Below are 22824 nucleotides of genomic sequence, written 5' to 3' on the forward strand. Positions count from 1 at the left end.
GCATTTCAGCTTCACCCAGGTGCCTCCTCAGTAAAGCCAGGTTTCCAGGAACGAGACCAAGGCCAATACTGTGAAGGCCATTCTAGAAGCTGCCTGAGCCCGCCCCCCCCCCCCCCCCCCCCCCCCACATCTCTTTGGCAGCGTCTGGGCGGTTATCTATGAGACAAAGCCGAGGCCTGTCTGGTTTCTTCCCGAAGGCACATTATGGCAAATGTGATTACAGAGCCTTACAAAATGCAGCGAGGAGAGATGCCTGATGAGCACCTGCTTTATAAATCCCGTGAGAGGCCCAGGAATGAAGCTGCTCCTGGTGCCATGGTGTTCGGTTCTAAGAGTAACTTCCTTGAAACACAGTAAGTCGTCCTTAATCAGCGCCAATGGATTGATGGATCTGAACCAAAATCTTGACACGGCTGTAAATTATGTTCCACTCAAGAGATTATCTCTGTGGTTTACTCATTTCCCCGTCACACCCCAAATGCATGCTCAGTAACATGCCGAAACAGACGTAAGATTTTGTTCTGGAGAGTACAATACACTGCTGACCACCTAACTTATCAACCCAGCAGAGAAAGATGGAAGCTGGAGCCCGTGTTGAGAAGGCCACGTTAGAGATACCAGAAACCAGGTGAGCAAAGCAGCACTCCCCACACTGGAGACAGCCAGGCTATCTCCCTTTCTACCTAGAACTCGTACAGGTAACAATCTAGTGATATTTGTTATTGCTGATAACCAAGCAACTAATGATACTAGTACTAGAATTCTAGCCCAGCTGGTGTGGGTCAGTCGGTGAGCATCGACCTATGAACCAGGTGGTCATGGTTCGATTCCCAGTCAGGGCACAGGCCTGGGTTGTGGGCTCGATCCCCAGTGTGGGGTGTGCAGAAGGCAGCCAATCCATGATTGTCTCTCATCATTGATGTTTCTATCTCTCTCTCCTTCTCCCTTCCTCTCTGAAATCAATAAAAATATATATTTTTTTAAAAAATTCTAGCATTATCTCCAGGGTACAATTAATATTAGAACTCTGCAGGCCCTAGCCGGTCTGGCTCAGTGGATAGAGCGTCGGCCTGCGGACTGAAGGGTCCCAGGTTCGATTCCGGTCAAGGGCATGTACCTGGGTTGTGGGCACATCCCCAGTAGGGAGTGTGCAGGAGGCAGCTGGTCGATGTTTCTCTCTCATCGATGTTTCTAACTCTCTATCCCTCTCCCTTCCTCTCTGTAAAAAATCAATAAAATATATTTTAAAAAAATATATTAGAACTCTGCAGAATTTCCGTTTGTCTTATGGAATCACACAGAAAGCTAAAATCAAAGAGCACTCGCCCAGGAGACGTGGCTTTTGCTACGTGTAAGGAAGGGACCTAACTGTGCGTTCACAGGACGGCTTGGACACATGACATCTGGTCACAGTCCACAGGCGCCCATGTACACTGTGAACACGTGTGGACAATGGAGTCGCCACCCATCAGGACCGGGCCTCCCACTTCCCTCCTGAACCCCCCGTAGGCATCGGGCATCAAGCACCGTGCAGGACACCAGGATGCCCGCCCCCTGAGCCACCTGAAGACTTTTCAGAAGAGGTCCGGCCTCCCCCCCCCCCCCACCCACGGCGCCCGGACTCAACACCTGCGTGGCCATCCCGGCCCATCAGGCTCGCCCACAGGCTCCGATGGGCTTCACAGAGCTCCTGCCGCGGTGGGCAGACCCCAACCCTGTGCTCGGAACAGGCCCAGCTGCAGGCCAGGTGGGCTCCCAGGCGCCGAGAGTCCATACGAGGCCCACGGAGTACGTTTCGTGTTGTGTTGACTGAGAGGCTTGGCTGCCTTCTGGCACGCTGCCTCTGCTTCCCTTCGTGTTCTGGTAAGAAAATCTCAAACCTCTCGGTGCCCTGTGCCCTGTGCCCTGTCCCCTACGTGTCCCCTCCCCTAACGAGTTAGCAAGGGCCGTGGCATTTCTCAAACAGAAACCGGGAGCTTTGCCCTGTGGCAGAAAATGCCCGGGTTGAGTTAACAAACCCTTGTTGAATGGACCCGAGTCCCTTTGTGTAGACGGGTGATGAGCAAACCTGTATACCGCCTGCCCCGCCCCACCCCTGGGCCAGCCTGGCTGCCCCACAGCTCACGGACCCAGGGAGCCAGGCACCTGCGGGTGGCTGGTCCCACCTCATGCTCCTTATCGTGGATTCTGGAACCGACTCAAAGCTCTGAAGGCCGTGCTCTCGCTTACCAGGGAAGGGGACAGTCCGCAGGGGTATCTTGATGGGTGCCAGCGTCAGGAAGTGGCAGGGCTGCGCGCTGGAGGGGGACGGGCCCCCAAGTCCCTCAGCGTCCACGGAGACCATGGCTGCGGCAGCGGCGGCGATGGCGATGGCGGGGCTGCTGCCCACGGGCTTAAGGCTATTGTGGCAACCACCTGTGGGAGAGGAACAGGAGGTCAGCAGGGGACACCAGGGCCACGGGAGCGAGATGCCATTTCATGATGCAACACAGGAGCACAGAACACAAGAGTGGGCCAGCCCCCTTTCTTGGGAGTGGACGCTGTGCCACTGCCCCAGAGCTAACGTGATGCGTTCTCAGATGTCCAGGTGACAGAGCACACAGCTCTGCGATGGTCGCAAGCCACCACGCGGACCGTCACCAGCTCCTCGGAGAAGGGGCCAGGATGCAGGGCCGTGCAAAGTCAGAGGTGATGCTGGGAGCAGGAGCTGAGGGGGCCCAGGGACCAGCACAAGCAGCATGGGGGGTGGGGGGATGGAGAGGGTAGCTGTGCTGGGGGTAGAGAGGGCCCTGGGCACGTGGCCGCCACCCAACTGGCCACCACCGTGGGGAGGCCCCGCCCCTCTCGGCCTGGCAGCTCCTTGTGAGGGGTCGGGCTGCAAATACAGATCCAGCTTCGATTATTCGGCATCACAGGAGAATGCGAAAGCCGACTTCTTCTCTGCTTTCTCTGTAAAGCTTAAAAAAAATTAAAAAGGGACCCTCAGTGCCTGGAATAACTGGTTTCTGAAAAACACTTTGTAGGCACCAGCTTATATTGATGGTGGAAGCCTCGTTTGCTCAGCTCTGGAAAGCAATCTGGAAATGTGTTTTCAACCAAAGGACTTGTATGCATGCATATTAGCATAATCAACGGACACAGACATTGGGGCAGTGGGGGCTTGCCCGGGGTGGGAATGGCTGGCGGGGTGGGGCAGGGGGGTTCAAGCAGGGAAAAAGGAGATATATGTAAAACTTTAGACAATAAAAATAAAATTTAAAAAAAGAAAAGAAAGCATGATCTAAACTATAAATAAATAAATAAAAATTCCATAATACCTGTTAGCAATAAATTGAGCTATCATTCTCCAAGGACAATAAAATTAATTGTGCAATGGAAAAAAAAATCTTAATACAGTTCACAACTTTTAACCTGGCATTTCCCTTCCTGTAATTCATCCACGTGCCCGATGCCTTAAGACAGAGGTTTTTAGAGAGAAACTAGAAATATCAGCGAAAGGCACAGCGCTGCATGTGCGTCCACTCAGTGAGACGGCAGCAGCCGGCGCGGTGTGGGGAGGACACTCGGTGAGCAGGGACGGCTGCGATGTGCTCAGTGAGCAAAGCAGATCACAAAACCACCTCTGCCCGCACGGCCTGCCCTTCGGCCAACGGTGCCTCGTGGCTGGCTTGATGCCACGCACGTTTAGCTCCCGGGGACAGAGCGCAGCCCACAGAAGCCCGCCTTCAGGAGCACACCTGCCCGGTGGGGAGCGCACGCGGGCTACGCTCTCCTTGTCGGTTTGCTTTATATGAAGGCCGCTGGCACCGCGGAGAAACTGGGGCAGGGAGAGAGGATGGAGAATCGGAAGGTGGGTTTCAGCTTTCAGTGGGTTGTCGGGAAGCCCTTACCGTGAGGTGTTACAAAATACACTTCCCTTCTCATCCAAGGGCCTCCCCAGGTCCAGCTATGAGTCAGAGCCCCGTCTCCCGGGCCAGGGACCCGCCACACAAACTGGCCGCGTCCACCTAACCAGCCCACCACACTAGGTGCCGTCCATTATCAGCAACCGTGACCTGCACAGCCGCGCCAGCATTGAGGCACGCGTGCGTCAGCCGATGCCGTGATGTTGTGAAAGCCCCACTCAAACGCGTCTGCTCCCACCTGCCTCGCCCTCCGGCTCCCGCAGGGGTGCTCTTCCTCTGCAGGTGTTTTCCCGGGGATTCACCCACATGTCTGCCCGGCTCAGGGACAGGTCCGCTGCCGTGGCCCAACGGGAACCACCAAACCCGATGGCTCCGGGCTGCTGCCCAGGGATTCCGGGCATGACGTCCCTTCCTGTTCACACAGAGGTTTACCCGGGAAGGGCACACTCGCCGTGTTCTGAAGGAACGGATGCTAAGGCAAAAGCTGCTTTGTAAATGGAAGTGTGGGGACTTTTCTATTCCCAGGTGACGATTTTGCTCTCAGAAATGATGTGTCAACTGAAAAGGAAAATTAGGAAGCAAACTGATCTGCCTGTTTAAAAACAAACACGGGGAAAGATAGTTTGGGGCTTGTTTTGAATTCATTTGGTTACCACCTCACTCCAGTGAGTTCCCCAAATCGACTATTATCAGTGGAGACAGAAAATCAATAACCAATAGCGACAACATTCTTTTCTGAATGGGGGGGTGGGGGGGGGGAGCTGGGAGGAGGCCCCAGGCCTCAGCCAGGGGTGAGGAGTGCTGACATCAGCACAGGTCCCCGTGGGGAGCAGAACCTCGCTCCCACCGCCAGCACAGGGGCGCCCTGCGCTCAGACACGGGCACCTGGTGGGGGGCAGAGTGTGCGCTGGGAGGAGGGAGCCGAAGAACTTCCGCTGCTGGGTGTGCAAGATGAAACGGGGGGCCTGGTGTTTTCCTGCGCCCCCGCCACAGTCAGGCATCTCGCTAGCACCTCTGCTCACCCGTCTGCACAGGCTCGGCCAGAAAGACAATGATGCCGCAGGAAGCGCGATGCAAACAGATAAACGCTGCAGGTACGAGCTGCCCACGGAGCCACCCAGGCGCAAGGGCACCCTGGGATGCCAGCCGTCCCCACCCCCACCCCCCAGAGCCTCTTGAGCTGACTCTTGGAAGAGGAGCAGGCACTCAATAAATTGTGCCAAAGGATAAATAATTAGCATAACTCGCTTTCCCCAGAGGACGGCAGAGAATCCCTGAGTTGGGTAAATAACAGTGAGATAAGAGGGGTCCAGCCAGAGAGAAAATAAGAAAACTGCTAAGCCAGCTAACAGATACGCCAGAGATGCTATCCCATAAGGATTACTTATAAAAAATCAATGTTTTAAGCAAAACAGTGATTAACCGTGTGCTTCCCTCGGCGGCGGCCCGGGGAGGCGAGCTCCGCGCTGGGCCTGCACTGCCCTTTTGTTTATCATCACCATCTCCCTCCTCCAGGGCCAAACTTGCAAAGAGCTGTGTCGGCACATTTTGTCCCGAGGAACCTCCTGACAGCCACGCGTACCTGTTTGCTGCCAAAGACAACAATCCGGGGAGGGTTAAGGAACTTCAGGCAGGCCTGGGGACCATGCCAGCACCAGGCAGGCCCTGGGACCATGCCAGCACCAGGACGCTGTGTCTGACCCCAGGCCCTGCAGGCCCCACCACCACCACCCCCGCCGAGACACCTGGCCACCCAGGCATCTGGAGGACTCGCCTTGGCACCCACCTGGGCCCTATGCATGGAGCCTCTGCCAGCGGCTGGCACGCTCACTTACTGAAACCTCCACTGGCCTCAGCAACACGGAGGGGCGGGGATGGGGGCGGGGCAGGCGGGCTCTTATAAGACCTTGGCCAGAGAGAGGTCACATTTGAATTCAATGTGCTCACAGAATGGGCACTGAGTACATTTCTTTGAAATGCTTATTTAAACTCCTGGTTGAGCGGTTTCTCTAAAATACACTCACAGAGAGATTGTTGAGAGCCCCACAGATAAACTTAGCTTCTCGTGCTACCCTGTCCCACCCGGGAGAGATTGGCCACATGTGGCTACTGAGCCCTGACCTGTGGCTCATGGCACTGGGATGTGCTCTGGGTGTAACACACACTGGGTTTCAAGAGCAAAACCAAAGAAAGGGTAAATGTCTCATTAATAATTTTATATTGATGACATGGTGAAGTGATAATGGTCTGGATATTGGGCTAAATAAATGACTAAAATGAATTTCACCTGTTTTGTTATGTCTTTTTTAAAAATATTTTTTATTGATTTCAGAGAGGAAGGGGGGGAGAGAGAGAGAGAGAGAGAGAGAGAGAGAGAGAGAAACATCAATGATGAGAGAGAATCATTGATCGGCTGCCTCCTGCACGCCCCACACTGGGATTCAAGCCCGCCACCTGGGCATGTGCCCTGACTGGAATCGAACCGTGACCTCCTGGTTTATAGGTCAATGCTCAACCACTGAGCCATGGCAGCCTGGCTTGTTATACCTTTTGAAATATGAGTACCAGAACATTTTAAATTCTACATGTGGTTCACGTCGTATCTCCTCTAGAGACTGCTGCTTTCCAACATCTGGAAACTTCCAATGAGATGAAAGTGAGGCGATAGCCCTAATATCCTAAGTCCGCTTTTATGGAATTCCAACATCTTCTTTGTCATTTCCTGGCCCCATCTCGGCACTAGTATAAAGAATCGGTATCACATCTGTGACTTAGAACTGTCACCTTGCGTGGAATTGATTCATTACGTTGTGGAATGTCACCCATAAATTCAAGGGGGGGAAAAAGATCACCAGCCATAAATTCCTCATTTTTTAAAATGATATAAGTTGTGTTGGTAAACACAGCCCTCATTTAAGTTTTTCATTATCTAGGCAGTCTCTCAATTTTAGTTGATGCCTGAATAATTTACCACTGGGTCTGGAGACACAACCAATTTTCATACAAATGGCGCCTTGAGGTACGTGTGATACAGACAAAATATAAGGCATCACCGGGAGCTGCTCGCCCGGTTCTTCTGGGGAGGGTCGCCGTCTCCCTCCTGTCCGGAGCAGCGTCTTGTGGGGATTATCTGTGAGAGCAGGTGGGTACCGCCAGCACGGAAGATGCCACTGATGTGATGCATTCAAGTGCCCACAGCTAGCACACAGCTGGCGAGTGGCAGGACCGTTTTGAACCCAGGCAGACTGGCATCAAAATCCTTCTCTCAAAGCAGAATTTTAAGCCACTTTCTGGGGGAGGCTGAGTAAGCGTTTTCCATGCGCAGCATTTTCTGACTTCTCCCAGATGGCCCGATTTCCGGCGCCTCTGGGATCCCCCCGTAGTTTTCTCTGGAACCGGAATTAAGCGCCGACATATCACAGACCACAGGGCCGAGCCCAGGCTGACCCCCACCAGCCTGAAAGGCCCCGAGGGCCTCCGGCAGCTCTGAGACTCAGACACAGCTGCATCTTCTGCTAAGATGTCTGCTTTTCCATCACAGACAAGCAGCGTGTCTCCCCCAATGCGCTAAGCAATGTTGGGGGTTCCCAAAGACTTCTCTGTGCAGCCTATGACTCCAGATCTCCGGGTACCAGGCGCCCCGTTTGAGGGCGACGTCACAGGATGGGTTCCGGGGAGCCGACTGGTTCCGGACCAGGACTGACTGGCTTCGGTGACACTTGACTTCTGATTCTCTCCGCATCACCAGCACCCGGACACACAGTCTTCGGTGGGGACAGACCACTGCACTCGGGATGGGCGCTCTGTGGGGACGCTCGCTGTCTGGGAAGCTGTGTGCTGCCACCTCTGCATGTGCCACCATGGATCCACAGGGCATGTTTGCAAGGATGCAGTGAGAGTCCTCTTCCCCAGGCTCTTCCGGACGCTGATCCTTCAAGGACGCTGCCCTTGACCTGACACATGGTTAAAGATACACCCGCATCACCCGCGCAGGGCGGGGCCCTTGTGGGACAGGTGGGCCGGCTCCATTATCTCCTCGGTGGGTGTCTCGGGCGGACGAGCCCCAGCAGCAGGTAACACCCTCATTTTCAATGGCATGAGGAAGAGAGAAGCACTTCCATGTATCCTAGGGCTTTTGTCTGACTATAAAAGTAATACCTGCACGTTAAATATGGGAAAAAAGCCCTTGCCGGTTTGGCTCAGTGGATAGAGTGTCGGCCCGAAGACTGAAGGGTCCCAGGTTCCATTCTGGTCAAGGGCACGTACCTCGGTTGCAGGCTTGATCCCTGGCCCTGGCTGGGGCGCATCAGGAGGCAGCCGATCCATGTGTCTCTCTCACATCGATGTTTCTCTCTGTGTGTCTCTCCCCCTGCCTTCCACTCTGTCTAAAAGTCAATGGGAAAATATCTTCTGTGTGAGGATTAACAACAACAGCAAAGGAAATAAAAGATATTATAGAGTTGGAAATAAAAGTACCCCTCACCCCGGCAAACAGCAACCAGAAATAGCCACGGTTAACATCTTGATGGGTCTCCTCTGTGTGCTGTCAGTGTGCGCATGCATGAGTGCGAGCGTGTGTCTGGTGCTCCAAGAATTCGGATCATCCGGTTCAAACGGTTTGTCCCCTGCTTTTAAACATTTACTAAAATAAAATAAAATATTTACTAAAATAAAATAATTTAGACAAAAGCATTTGCTTTTGTCTAAATTATCTTCCAAATGCGATTTTATTAAAAGTTGGAGGTATTTTAAATCGCAATGTTTCACAATTCGCTTGGCAATTACCTAGTCAAGGACACTGAAGATTTAATGTTCTTCTTGGGATTATAAGTTGTCACGTGCTCTTTCCGTAACCGGCCATATACATAGATTCACGGAGTGAAATGATATTAACATCTTAAAGGATCTGAAAGTCCAATCGCATGACTCAAAACACACCACTTCTAATAGTTGTGGAAGAATGAACACTGTTCTCTACTGCAAACACTGAGGAGAGCCAAGGTTTTTGAAAACCTGCGCCAATTTAATAGGAGAATGTTATATTTGCTGGTTTAAATTTGCATTTCCTGAATTACCTGTGAGTAAACCACATCTTGCATAATAATCAGAATTACAAATAATAATTTATAATAATGCTGTGAGTCATCTCTTTGTGTCTATTTTTTTATTATGGTATTAGAACATTGTCCTCCATAACAATTCTTTTAAAACTTATTACATTAATCTATATGTAGATTAGTACATCAGTACCACATTTTAAAAACTGATGTAACTTTAGAATAAGTTAAATCCCTCTTACAGATTTTTAAAAATATATATATACAGGGTGTCCCAAAAAAATGTATACACTTTAACAGCTGACAGCTCAATTTTGAAAATTAAATGTGTTTTAATAAATATTTCCTTTCTAATTATTCAGAGTGTATGTATACATTTTGGGAGGCACCCTATATTTATTCATCTCAGGTGTATATTCCATGATCAAGATTTTTAATTTTTTTCAAAAAGTAATATAATTAGCATTGTACTACATCCATAACTTAATTTGAAAATTATTGATATCTCACAATGTTCCATTTTTCCTACCCAAGTCCACAGTGAGTCTCTCTAGTTGAAAATAATTCCACAAATTCTTAGTTTCTTTGTTTAAGGTTCATACATAAGTGAAGGTTATGAGCCATTTATCTACATGCCCTGACAGTTGTGTCCAGGTACTTTATGATTGTCCGTCCCATATGAAGACGGTATCCTCCCCATTGCAACATCTAAGTAACTGTTATCATGCAGAAAATCTGCTGTCTTTTGTACATTTGTATTTTGTCATCCATTTTGCCTAACTGTTCTGTAAGTTCTGAGAGTTATAAAGTTGAATGTCATGAGTTTTCAAAATATAAAAGTTATAAACTTCAAGTGGCATTTCCTATTTTTCTTTCATTTCCTATTGCATGGGCCAAAAATGATCAAAGTAAAAGGTAAATAGTGAGTGATTATCATGGAAACACCAATGGTGTTTGCCATGTAATGTAGCAGATTTTGGATACATTTTATGTATCATGTTGAGGGATTACACTTTGGTCTTTAGTTTTCTGATTTTCCTAAATGGCTATTGCATTTTATCAAGTCATATATCTTCCTATCCTATATAATAAAAGGCTAATATGCAAACTGACTGAACGGCAGAATGAGGGTTGCTGTGATGCGCACTGACCACCAAGGAGCAGACATTCAATGCAGGAGCTGCCCCCTGGTGGTCAATGTGCTCCCACAGGGGGAGCGCCACTCAGCCAGAAGCCGGGCTCACATCTGGTGAGCACAGTGGTGGTGGTGGGAGCCTCTCCCGCCTCCGTGACAGCACTAAGGATGTCCAACTGACGGAGGGTGTCTGACTAACAGTAGCAGGCCTAAGCCGTCAGTCAGACAACCTGCAAGGGCTCCTGGACTGTGAGAGGGCACAGGCTGGGTTGAGGGACCCCCTCCCCCCACCCCCCCCCCCCCACACACACACACACACAGTGCATGAATTTCATGCACTGGGCCTCTAGTAGCCTAATGAAAGAACATATTTTTTCTTATTAAACCCACATATATGATGTCATTGCCATGCTCTTCTTATTTTTATACAATTTCTGCAACGCTCCACTGAGTCCTGGCAGGTGTTACCGTTACCAGACTGTTACATTTTCAATAATACTTTTAGGATTCTTACAGCTCCCCTTACAACTGAAATCTGACCATATAATTTACTAGTTTCTGTTTGTTTTCTATTTTCTAAAAACATTGGTAAAATGGGTCAATGATTTCTATAATCTATATTAGCATGTCACCATTTTCTATGTTCTGAACAAACTACTGTTATTAAAGGGTTCTCCTTGGAGTTTGGGAGACTTTACTGGGGACGCTTGAGAAGTGTCAGGCTCAGAGGGGCTCGGGCTAAGGGGCAGGGGAGAAGGAGGTGTCCGAGCAGAAGTCTGGTCAGAGGAGGCAGGAGTCCTATGGGCATTTATGCAGGTGTCCATCTTGATCCAAGTTGAGCACCTCCCAGGAAATAGCTAACCTAATCATTTAAAAATGACTAATACTGAGAAAAGATGTCTCCAGTTAACGTATTTCTGCTTTTATAACCATCAGTGCGGACAGCATTTTTCATCAATTGAATTTATTTTTGTGTTTAAAACTATAAATGGTTGCCTTTATTCTTATCTTTTGCTTCCTCGGGTTTTCCTTAGTTTTCTCCAACCTTCTATTGCCTTGATTTGAAAGTGAATTTATGCTGGTGCCCACACTTCCATAGTTCACATCATCATCACCATCATTTCGAGCTTTGGATTCGCTCGGTAGTGCCACTGCCCACAGCTCATCACTCCTAGCAGGCACACATCATGTTTGCTTCTGACATAAAAGGTCTCGTTTTCTCATCTTGACTGCTTTCGTTCCTTTATTTCCGGTAGTCTTGTAACTTCAAGGCCGCCGGGTGTCTCTTTAGGGTTCATCTTTAATTTTCACTTCCACTGCACTGTGGCAGGCAGGTGAGAGCCCCACTATCACGCTGTCATTTTTTTGAAGTGTGCTTCATGGCGTTATTTTTTTTTTCCTTTGCTATTATGGAAACTTCCAGCAATAATGCAGTGGAGAATAGCACCATGAGCCCCACGATCGCGTCACCACCGTCCACGGTCACCAGCTGGCGGTGGGCATGTTTCCTCATTACACGCGTGTCCCCCAGCCACACGCCTGGATTCAAGCACACGCGGCATGGACTGAGCTTATCCTCACGTTGCAGTAGTCGACTCTAAAGTATAAGAGTTCTTTTAAAAATCGTAAGCACAGAACACCTGTCACACCTACAGATTGGTAAGATTAACATAATTCCTTAATGTTATTCAAGACATAGTCGGTGTCTGGATTTCCCCAGCTGTCTTCCCATCTTTTTCTTTCAAACCAGGGTCAGATAAACTTCACACATAGCACTGGGTATGTCTCTTAAGTCTCTTTAAAAAAGCAAGTGCTGGGTGCACTGGCGTAAAATTTGCATTCAGCTAGTTACTCTTTTCAGGTGCACAGTTCTCCGAATTCCAATAAACACAAGCAGTCATGTAACCACCACCACAGTCAGATACCTGTCCACAACCCCTAACCCTCTCCCCGCGAGCCCCCCATCGTCAATACCTTCCTCCAAACCCTAACCCCGGAAACCACCGATCTGCGTCTGGTCTTAAGTCATGAAAAGGGCATCAGGTATGACACGGATGTTTGCTTCTGGATGTTTCACCTAGCATCACGGCTTCGGGGTCCAACCGCCGGCTGCTTATACCAGAAGCCGTGCCTCGGTATCTCCGTCGTCGTCCATCCCTCACCAAGTGACGGACATTTACATTGTTCCCGGGTCTTGTTGCTTACAGACAAAGCCTCTGTAAGCCGCTGGGCACAGGTGTCTGGGTGGGCATATCTGTTTTTCTTGGGTGACTGTGTAGGCATGAGATTACTGGGTATCAGATGTGGGTATGCCTGTGAGAGACGCCCACACTCACCCCAAAGTGACTGCATTCCCACCAGCAGGTTCTGAAGGGCCGGCCGCTCCCTGCGTGTTGAAGTTACAGCCCCTCTGAGAGGTGTGTGGGCCCTCACGGCGGACTCAGTGTGCCTGGCCCTGATGAGGGCAGCGAGCATCTTTGCGCTCATTTGCCGTCCACACGCCTTTGTTGGCGACGCGTCTGGTAACACATTTTGCCCATTTTGTTGGGTTGTTCGTTTTCTTGTTCTTGACTTGTGAGAGTTCTTTGTGTATTCTGGATATCAATTATTTATTAGGTATACGCTTTGCAAGCATTTTCTCTTAGTATCTGGCTTTTCTTTCCATTCGATTCGAGTATTCAAAGCGCGGCAGCACTTCATATGGATGAAATCTAGTCCATCCATGCGTTTTCTTTTATGGCTCATGCTTTTGGTGTCATATCTCAGAAACCTTTGCCTAATTCAAGATCACAAATTTCTCTCTTATGTGTGTGGGTTGTTTGGTGTTTTTCCCAGAAGTTCTAGGGCTTGGGGTTTTATAATCACACCTATCATCTACTGCGAGTTAATTTTTGTATATGATACAAGGTATTGGTCAAGGTTTGTTTTTTGTTTTAAAGACCAGACCCCAAACCATTTATGGAAAGTCAAGCTTTTCTCTATTGAATCGCCCCTATGCCTTTGTCAAAAATCAATTGACCACGTATGTGTGTGCCTATTTCTGGAAGGTCTATTACTATTCCTATTGATCTTTGGTCTTATCCTTTTGCCAATTCCACAAGGCCCGCATTCTTCTAGCTCTATCACAAGCATTCAAATCACCTATTTATGCTTCCTCCACGTTTAGTTTTCTTTCTCAAAACTGTTGTGGCTACTCTACTTCCTGTGGCTTCCTATACCAACTATAGAATTAGCTTGCAAGCCACTAAGAAACTGGGGCTTTATTTAGGATTACATGGAACGTATAGGTCAACCTGGAAGGAAGTGACATCTTAACGTTATTGAGCCTTCCAGCCCATTAACACAAAATATCCCTCCATGTACTAATGTCTGATTTCTCTAATCAATGTTTTCTAGTTTTCTGGGTGCCTATTTTGTTAGCTTTATCTGTAAACATTTCATGTTTTGGGTGCTTTAATGTACTGCTATTTTATTTTAATTTCTAATTGTTCATCAGCAGTAATACAGGGCTGCAATTGAATAGTCACATTGACCTTGTATCCTGCAACCTTGATAAACAACCTGTTGGCACTAGCCGCTCTCCGTAGACTCTTAGGGGTGGTCTACATGCCTCGTTTTGTCTGCACATAGAGACAGTTTCGTTTCTTCCTCCCCAATCTATATGCATGCTCCTCATTCTTCTTTTTTTTTCTTGTTCCTTATTGCACTGGGCAGGCCTTCCAGTACAGGCTTGCATAGGAGTGCTGAGAGTACAAATCCTCGTCCTGTTCTCCATCTCAGAAAACATCAGGCATTCGGTATGAAATATGACTGCAGCTATGGGTCTTTCATAGATGTTCTTTGTCAGTCTGATGACGTCCCCTTTAATACTGAGTTGAATTAGAGGTTTGTTTTGTTTTTTTAATATCTGAATAGATTTTGAGTTTGACAAATGTATTTTCCGCATCTGTTGAAACGATCCTGCTGTTTTTCTTCTTCATTGTTTCTGTAAAGTAAATGACATTGATTTTCTAGTGCTGGGCCAGCATCGCATTCCTCGAAAAAGCCCCACTGGCTCACGGTGCGCTGTGAGTTGTGAACATTACTAATATTATGTTGAGGATTTTTTTGCACTTATGTTGATGAAGCATTTTGGCCTGTAATTGTCTTTTTGGTAATATCTATTTGGTTTTCATATCAGAGGGATGCTGACCTAAAAAAAATAATAACTTGCGAAATGTTATTCCTGCTTTTATTTTCTGAAGCCGTTTATTTAAACTTGGTCTTCTTTCCTCCTTAAACATTGGGTAGGGCTGCAGTGGGGCTGTCAGGGCCTGGTATTCGCTGTTGGAAGAACAGAACTGGCTCAGTGCTTTTGTGCTACCCATGCTTTCTGTTCCTTCTTGAGTAAGCACAGGTAGGGGTGACTTACAAAGAATTCGCCTGTTTCTTCCAGGCTGTTAAATTCATTGTTATGGAGTACTCTATATGGTTTTCCTATTAAATTTCTATTACTAAATCTATAGTGATGCCTTTTGCTCATCATGACTTTAGCAATCTGTGTTGTCTCTCTTTTTTCTTATACTCTGTAGCCAGGGGGGGTTGACTGTATTGATCATTCTTTAAAAAAAAAAAATAGAACTTTTGGTGTCATTGATTTTCTTTTTATTTTTCTAGTTTTAGGCTCTTTGATGCCTGCTCTTATCTTCACTATTTCCTCCCTTCGGCTTCTCACAGGTTAGCTCTCCCTTTTCTAGTTTCTAAAGATGGAAGCTTAGCTTGTTGATTTGAGAATTGTCTTGTTTTTTGGAGGTGTTTGGGGTTTTGTGTTTTTGTGAGAGCGTCTGAGGTCTAGTCTCTGGGCAGCTTTGTTGTAAGTGATTCCGTCTTGTTGACTATAATCACGGGCTGTGCGTTAGTGCTCCAGAACGTATTCGTCTTCCAACAGCAAGTTTGTACCTTTGACCAACATCTACCGACGTCTGCTTCTCCCAGCCCTGGCAACCACCAGTCTGGTCTCTGCTTTTTTAGATTTGGCTTTAGATTCCACATATAAGTGAGATCTCCCAGTATTAGTCTTTCTGTGCCTGGCTTTTCTCATTTAGTATTATGCCCTCACGGTCCATCCATGTTGTCCCAAAGGGTAGGATTTCTTCCTATCTCACGGCTGAATAATATCCAACTGTATTACATATACTATATCTTCTTTAGCCATTCATTTATAGATGGATACTTATGTTGTCTCCCACATCTTGGCTACTGTGAACAATGCTGTAATGAACATGGAAATGCAGGTACCTCTTCAATATCCTGCTTTCATTTCCTTTCTATACATGCCCAGAAGTGGTATCACTGAATCATATGGTGGTTCTATTGTTAATTTTTTAGACTTCTATGCTGTTTTCCATAATGACTGAACCAATGTACCTCCCAGCCATCATGCCCAGGGGTTCCCTTTTCTCCACATCCTCACCAACTTCTTGTTATCACTTATCTTTTTTATAATAGTTATCCAAGCAGGTGTGAGGTGATGTCTCATTGTGGCTTTGATTTGCATTGCCTTGATGACTAGTGATAATGGAGAATCTTTTCTTGTACCTGTTGGCCACCTGTATGTCTTCTTTGGGCAAATATCTGTTTTGTTTTTCTGCCCAATTTCTAATCAGATTGTTTGTTTTGTTTGTTTGAGGGGGTTGTTATTGAGTTGTAGGAGACCTTTATATTTTTGAACTAGAGGCCTGGTGCACAAAAATTCATGCACTTGGGGGGAGGGGATCCCTCAGACCAGCCTGCTCCCTCTCGCAGACCAGGAGCCCTCGGGGGAGGTCCGACTGACAGCTTGGGCCCGCACCTCTGTGGGAGGTGACCCGCAGGATGATCCAGGGACAACCCTTTTGATCACCTCTCCACTACCACCAGTGGCCACCACCCCCCGATCACTGTCTTCTCCCTCTGCCCACTGGCACCCACCTTGGCTGGCCTGGCACCACCCACTCGCCAGCTCCAGCCCCCACCACTTGGTCGTTCTGCTGTTCGGTCGATTTGCATATTAGGCTTTTATTATATAGGATAATAGCCCCTTATCAAATATATGATTTAAAAATATTTTCTCCAATTTCCTAGGTTGCTTTTCATTTTCTTGATTGTCTCCTTTGCTGTGCAGATTTTTAATTTGATGCAGTCCCACGTGTTCGTTTTTGCTATTATTGCCTATGTTTTTGGTGCCATATCCAGGAATTGTTGCCAAGACCAGTGTCAAGGAGATTTTCTTTATGTTTTCTTCTAGCGGTTTGATGATTTCAGGTCTTATGATTAAGTCTTTCATTCATTTCAAGTTAATTTTTATAAGCGGTGTAAGATAGGGGTCTAATTTCATTTTTCTGCATGTGGTTATTCAGTTTTCCCAACATCATTATTAAAGAAACTATCCTTTCCTCATTAAGTGCTTTTGGCTCCCTTGTCAAATATTAGTTGACTGTGTATACAGGAATTTACTTCTGGGCTCTCTATATTCTTTTCCATTGGTCTATGTGTCTATTTTTATTCCAGTACCATGCTGTTTTGATTACTATAGCTTTGCATTATAGTTTGAATAAGGAAGTGTGATGCCTCTGGCTTGGTTACTTCTCAGAATTGCTTTGGCTCCTCAGGGTCATTTATGGTTCCATAAATATCTTAGGATTCTTGTTTCTATTTCTGTGAAAAATGCCACTGGAATTTTTACAGGAATTGCATTGAATCTATAGATGGCTTTGGGTAGAATGGACGTTTTAATATTAATTCTTCTGACTGATGAGCACAGGATATTTTTCCATTTGTTTGTGTTTTCTTCCATTTCTTTTGTCAAAATCTTGTAGTTTTCATTGCTTGGATCTTTTCCTTCCTTGGTTAAATGTATTCCTGAGTATTTTCTTGTTCTTGATGCTATTGTGAATGGGTGTGGTTTCTTTATTTCTTTTTCAGGTATTTCATTGTTGCTGTACAGAAACTCAACTGATTTCTGAACACTGATTCTGTATCCTGCAACTTTATTGAATTTGTTGACTAGTTCCAACTGTGTTTTGGTGTCGTCTCTAGGATTTTCTGTATATAAGATCATGTCATCTGCAAATAAAGACAACTCCACTTCTTCCTTTCCGATTGGATGTCTTTCATTTTTGCCTGACTGCGCTACCTAGGACTTCCAATACTATGCTGACTAGGAGTACTGAGCGTGGGCATTGTGTCTTGTCCTGACTTTAGGGGAAACGCTTTCAACCCTTCACCACTGAGTATGATGTCATCTGTGGGTTTGTCATCTATGGCCTTCATTATGTTGAGGTGTGTATGTTTCTTTCAGACCCAATTTGTTTTTTTAAATCATGAAAGGATGTTCCCCTTGAAAGAGAGTTCCATCTTGGAAAACATCATGGTTCTGGTGGAGTCCGGGAAGCTCTCCCTCACCCTGGGTATTCCTGGTATCTGAGAATCTCTGTTGCCTTCTGGGGGGTGAGGCAATCCTACAGGGATACCCACCACATCTGGCTCATGTGGAGACATGCACATAAAGGCTGGTTTCCCTAGAAGTCTGTTCAGACTCTATGGATCTCAAAAAAAAAAAACCCACACACTAAAATTAACATGGGAAATCATGCCTTCAAGGCCAACAAGCCCCATGACAGTCAACCTTCCATTAATTCTAAAGTGACTTCTAGATTAATCTTTTTGTACGCACCATAAAAAACTATAAAATTAGGAAAACATATTTAATTGGTCTCTCGAAGCGTTAAGAGAAAGATTTAGATGAATAGATCAACCAATGATGTTGTTAGGTGTCAACCCAATTCTTTGAGGTATTAAAAATGGCTGTCCTTATGTTAAAAGGGGATGATCATTTGGAACTTGACTTGTCAAGGAAAGATATAAGTTGTAAATGCCTCCAATACAAAAAGTGGATCCAACTGTTCTTTCATAAACTAATGTTAGTTTTTCTCATGGATAAAAGACATGTTTCTGTTTGTTTGTCTGTATGTGCCTACGTATGCATGTTGTAAATGTAAGGTAATTTTCAACTTCTGCTGCTATTGTTAAAATTAACGGGAAGGCCAGCACTGGTAAGAATTGGGTATTCTAAAATTCTCAGAAATATAGAAACTAACTCAAATGCTTTTCAAGTTCACAACTTTAGACTGATTTTTTACTAAATAAAAGCTATTTTAAATTTGTTGGTTCAAGAACAGACATGTCTTTTGAATCGTTAATTAAATATTTCTATTTCACCCGAGTTTATAAAAATAAGTCCATGTCAATAACTGACTCTGATGTCAATGGAATATGCTTCTAGAGGTTATAAAATATCTTCACAAATTTGCCAAGCTAAAGAATGCTAGTTGTTTACTTCTTAGTTTTCATTGGACATTGAGATTTTAGGGTTAAAATCTCAATATATGTAGGAATAAATTTGCAGCTAGAAGAGCCCCTGGAATACCTCCAAGTTTTATTTTTTATGTTAAATTACATGGAAATCATAGTACAACAAGTGATAGAAAACTACCAGGGTATGTTGTATGGGTGAATAATGGTTGTCAATTAAATGAATAGTCAGGGTTACTGGAAACCCAAAATAGCTGCTTGGTCCTTCCCAGGCTCGCTGGCAAACCCCATTTTCTTTTAAGATGGACTTAGGTGAAGTAACTTATGAGTTGGCATTATTCAAAGGAGCCATCTTAGCTATTATCAAGGTTTGATAAAGTCACTTCAAGAAAATGTCAAATGGGTAGCCACTTCCTTTCACAGTGAACTCCCAGGAGACACAGACTTAGAGTTCACTGATTGCTACCTGGAGATTTTGTTTATTGGAAAGGACAAATATGAAAGACACTCTGCAACTTCATTGGAAGGACTTATCAGGTGCCTAACTGTGAATGAACATCTAGCCTTGTCTCTGCTATGCGCCTCCGCCTACAACAGTCATCCGAGACTCCTTGAGGACGAGAAGCTGCCAACATCAGAGTTAGACAGCTGTCCCAAGACATCGACAAGGCCTGTATACCTACAGATTGATGTTTAGCACAGAAAACAATTGATTGTCTTTACCAGTTTGCTAAGAACATTAGTCCTAATAATAGTTATACTTGTTTTGGGGGTTTTTCATTATAGTTCAACTGTTCCTGATGACTGAACATGTATAAAATAACTTAATACTCTCTTTCATGGCTTATATAAATGTCATACGAGGTACCAAATACAGAAAAAAAAAATGAGACAGAAGACAAAACTCAAACCATGACAGTTCACAAGACAGAAATGATCCAATGGCCTTCAGAGTGAAAGCCATAGGACCCAAAAGCCTTCGGTTTACCTGCCCTTCCCTTTTGGGGAAAAGTTCAGCCTCACATCTCATGGTAATAGCATTGCCCCATCCCCAATGGTCCACCATTTCAACAAGACAACATTAATACTGAGCCTTCCTAGAACTGAGCCTTCCTAGCCCTGTGAGACCACCTTGTCCAACTTAAGGTTGGTCATCAATGCATCCTTCAGACTGATTTATAATCGAAAGGGGGAATTGTGAGAGGTAAAGGGGTTCTACAGAAAGTATCCTCACACAGTGATCTGACCATAAATTCCTAACTGGTAGGTCATGGTGGGTAGTAACACTGTAGGCCTCTAACTTCTTTTTTCTTTTTTATTAAATGTCTTGGGGTGACAGTGGTTAATAAAACCCTACAGGTTTCAAGTATACAACTCAATAACACATCATCTGCCCACTGCACTGTGAACTCATCACCCAAAGTCAAATCTCTTTCCGCCATCATTGATCCCCTCGCTGCCCTCTTCTTCAGTGAAAGGTTTTAAGCCAGCCCTGTTCATTGTTCTTGTGCACCTACCTTAGCACACCTTCGAAATAACAAAAGTAATTACCACCCTCAAAAGAGTACATAATCTTATTAACTATTCTGTAATCCGATCCCCACCTTGCTTTCTCTAATCTTCCCTGGGTTCCCTCCTTAATTTCAAATGCATAAAAGAAGCTGCAAAACGATTATCTCAGGAGTGTTTGAGATCTTGCTTCCCGGCAGCTGTCATCAGTTTCGCTCAAATAAACCCTTATTAAAAATTCTCTACAGGTTTGGACGTTTCTTACGACAGCTTCTTCAACTAAAGAGATATTTAGTGTGTTCATAGTATGAGTGTTCTAGGAAGAGGATTAAGGTACACTGCAAAATGTCTATGATACTCCAGGATGAGCTGAGAGATGGAAAGTTTCCGCAAAGATTTTGCCTAACTAGTTTAACTAACTTACCTATTTTTAAACTTAATTTCTAATTATTTGGGTGACAGCTATTGCTGATGCATTAGGAAACAGAAATATTTTTCTTACTTATACCAAAAGAGCCACCTGCAGCCACGAATCCTTGTGTTAACACATGCAACCTAACCACCTTTCATCATCATTATATGAAATAGGAAACATAATCATCTCAGTGAAAAATGTTTATAAATGCACGTATGGATGTTGCTCATGCGGATTTTAATAACATGGTAATGCCTACTTACAAGGCAAGGAGAGAAGGCAAGTTTCAGTCAAGAATCATTAAGACCCATGAAAAAAAAAACAAGTAATGGAATTGTTCTTTGTGACTTATTACTAAACAAGATCCATAGCAAATTAGAATACGTAAGGTAGGCAAACAGAGAAGCACACAGATCTATCTCCTCGACCATCACATTAGCCACAGGGCATGTCCTTATTACTAAATTTTAGAGACACCCATTGAGACAAGCGTGGTAGGTAGGAAATTACAGGAAGCTAATGTAATTCTGAAGTCATAAAATATTCCATAATGGAAGGTGTTGCAAGGTAATTTTGGCACGGGCAACATTTGCTTTTATAATATGATCGTATGTTAAGGTGATTTTAAAAATCAATTTAAAAATTCATAAGACGATTTTACTCTCCTGTTACTATATGGGTTTATTATACAATCTTTCATGCGGGGATTATTTCAAGGGAGTTTATTCCAAGACAAGTGTTCTTTCAGGTCACTAAGACTGCAAAGACAGAACAAAACCCATCTTCCAAATAGACCATACCCAACATCACCCCCAAGGGGAGGCCACAGAAACCTCGCATGTCCTGCAGACCAGGCAGCTTTGACACGTGCACCTCACCCCACACAAGAAACATTTCGTAATGAGTGTCCTGATCATTTGGTGCCCCTGTGAAGAGCGACCAGCAGAAGCTGTGATCCAATTCTAAAAATAAAGCACCAAAAATATGGTCCTGGAAAATCCCTTCTGCCATCTTTTCATCTTAAGTCAAATTCCATGCCCCCCAAACACAGTGAAGTTACCCCAAACTCCATTTCGTTATCAAAAGGAATCTTGCCAATGGAAAGAAATGATATGTTACTGAAAGAATTTAAGAGAATTGTTTCATTAAAATGACAAATGCAGTGTTCAGACCTAGAACTCACTCACTTGCGGCTAGAACAAAAAGGGGGGGGGGGGGGGAAGCACACTGGCGCGGCTATTTGGACACCAACCTGGTATAGGCTGAGGTGCTAACACCACTGTGGGAAGGGGCCTGGAGGCAGGCGCTGGCCTGGACAGAGACACAGCTACTTGATTTGCCAACAAATGAGGCTTTTCATACCCATGGAACAATCTTGATTCCTCGGGATATATCCACGTTGAGTCCAGAGCAAAGGAATTATTTAAAAAGATCTGTCCAAAAAAGAAAGCAAGTGTAGCATTTCAGACCATGCACATGAGAAAGACTAAAGGCTACTGTAAAATATTTGTCTTGTCTTACATTGATCAAATATTGGAGAGTCTATAAGTGAGGACTCTATAAAAGCATCCTTCTCCAACCTAAAGATCCACGGGGCTCTAATAACGATCACCATGAAGTTACCATGATCTGCGCTGGTCTTCAACTATTGACTTGATTAATTCAGCACAGCAGCCCGTTTACAGACTAAAGAACCGTCACAAGGAGGTCCGTTGTGTGGCATAGACAAGTCACCACGTAATTTTTCTTTTCTTTTTTTAGTTTTCAAACAAAGTGTAATTAGTACATTTGAATTCAAACGCCAAAATAGACCACCAGAAGGAGGAATACTTAAAGCAATCATTGCAAGAAAAGCTCGCTTTTAAAATTTATACTTGAATTATATCATGTTTGAGGCCATCTGTTGACCCATTGTTACAGATTTGAAAACTGAACATTGTCAAGAGTAGATTCTGATTCACAATGGAAAATTCTGTATTGTGCTAGGGAATCCAAATATATCAAGCTAAAACAAAATACCATTCCCCTTCCGACCCCCCCCCCCCCCCCCCAATCTGCTGGTGTTTAACAGACTGATCTTATTCTGAAAAGATTCCTCTTTAGACCTAGAAGGTCAGTCTAGTGCAATTAGCAAAGAGAAAACACACAAAACCCATCTTCCAAATAGACCCTTCTGTTGTTATGGAAATACCCAACGACTCCATAACTGAATCCCACTTATCCAATGAAACTATTTGCATTTTTACCTTACAATTGGGTATCTGTTTGTCTATCCAACCTTTCCCAACAGGAGTGGGGAGAGCAGGTGGGCAGACATGTGGGAAGATGGGCACCAGCTCCACAGTGGAAGAGGGGGACAGTCCTATTGACGGAGAAGGGCCACCAAGTAGCCACTGAAACCCAAGAAGAGAGAAGGGAATACGTGTTAGCCCGTAGCAATCAGCTCTAGTTTGTCCCATAAGCTACTGGGGC

At 45.3% G+C, this 22824-nt stretch overlaps 1 protein-coding gene across 1 annotated transcript in view; it reads right to left on the minus strand.

The window, feature by feature from the left end:
• The window catches only part of LOC118670292 (transcription elongation regulator 1-like protein), a 33380-nt gene that overhangs the window by 8288 nt on the left and 2268 nt on the right, over positions 1–22824 (minus strand). Inside the window, exons 2-4 of the mRNA XM_036337361.1 lie at positions 22599–22745; positions 21605–21785; positions 2230–2415 (exon numbers count right to left, since the gene is read on the minus strand). Coding sequence (XP_036193254.1) covers positions 2230–2415; positions 21605–21785; positions 22599–22745 — 514 coding nt within the window. The remainder of the gene's footprint in view (positions 1–2229; positions 2416–21604; positions 21786–22598; positions 22746–22824) is intronic.

This window comes from Myotis myotis, unplaced genomic scaffold, assembly GCF_014108235.1.
Source record: "Myotis myotis isolate mMyoMyo1 unplaced genomic scaffold, mMyoMyo1.p scaffold_m19_p_15, whole genome shotgun sequence".
Classification (NCBI taxonomy): domain Eukaryota; kingdom Metazoa; phylum Chordata; class Mammalia; order Chiroptera; family Vespertilionidae; genus Myotis; species Myotis myotis.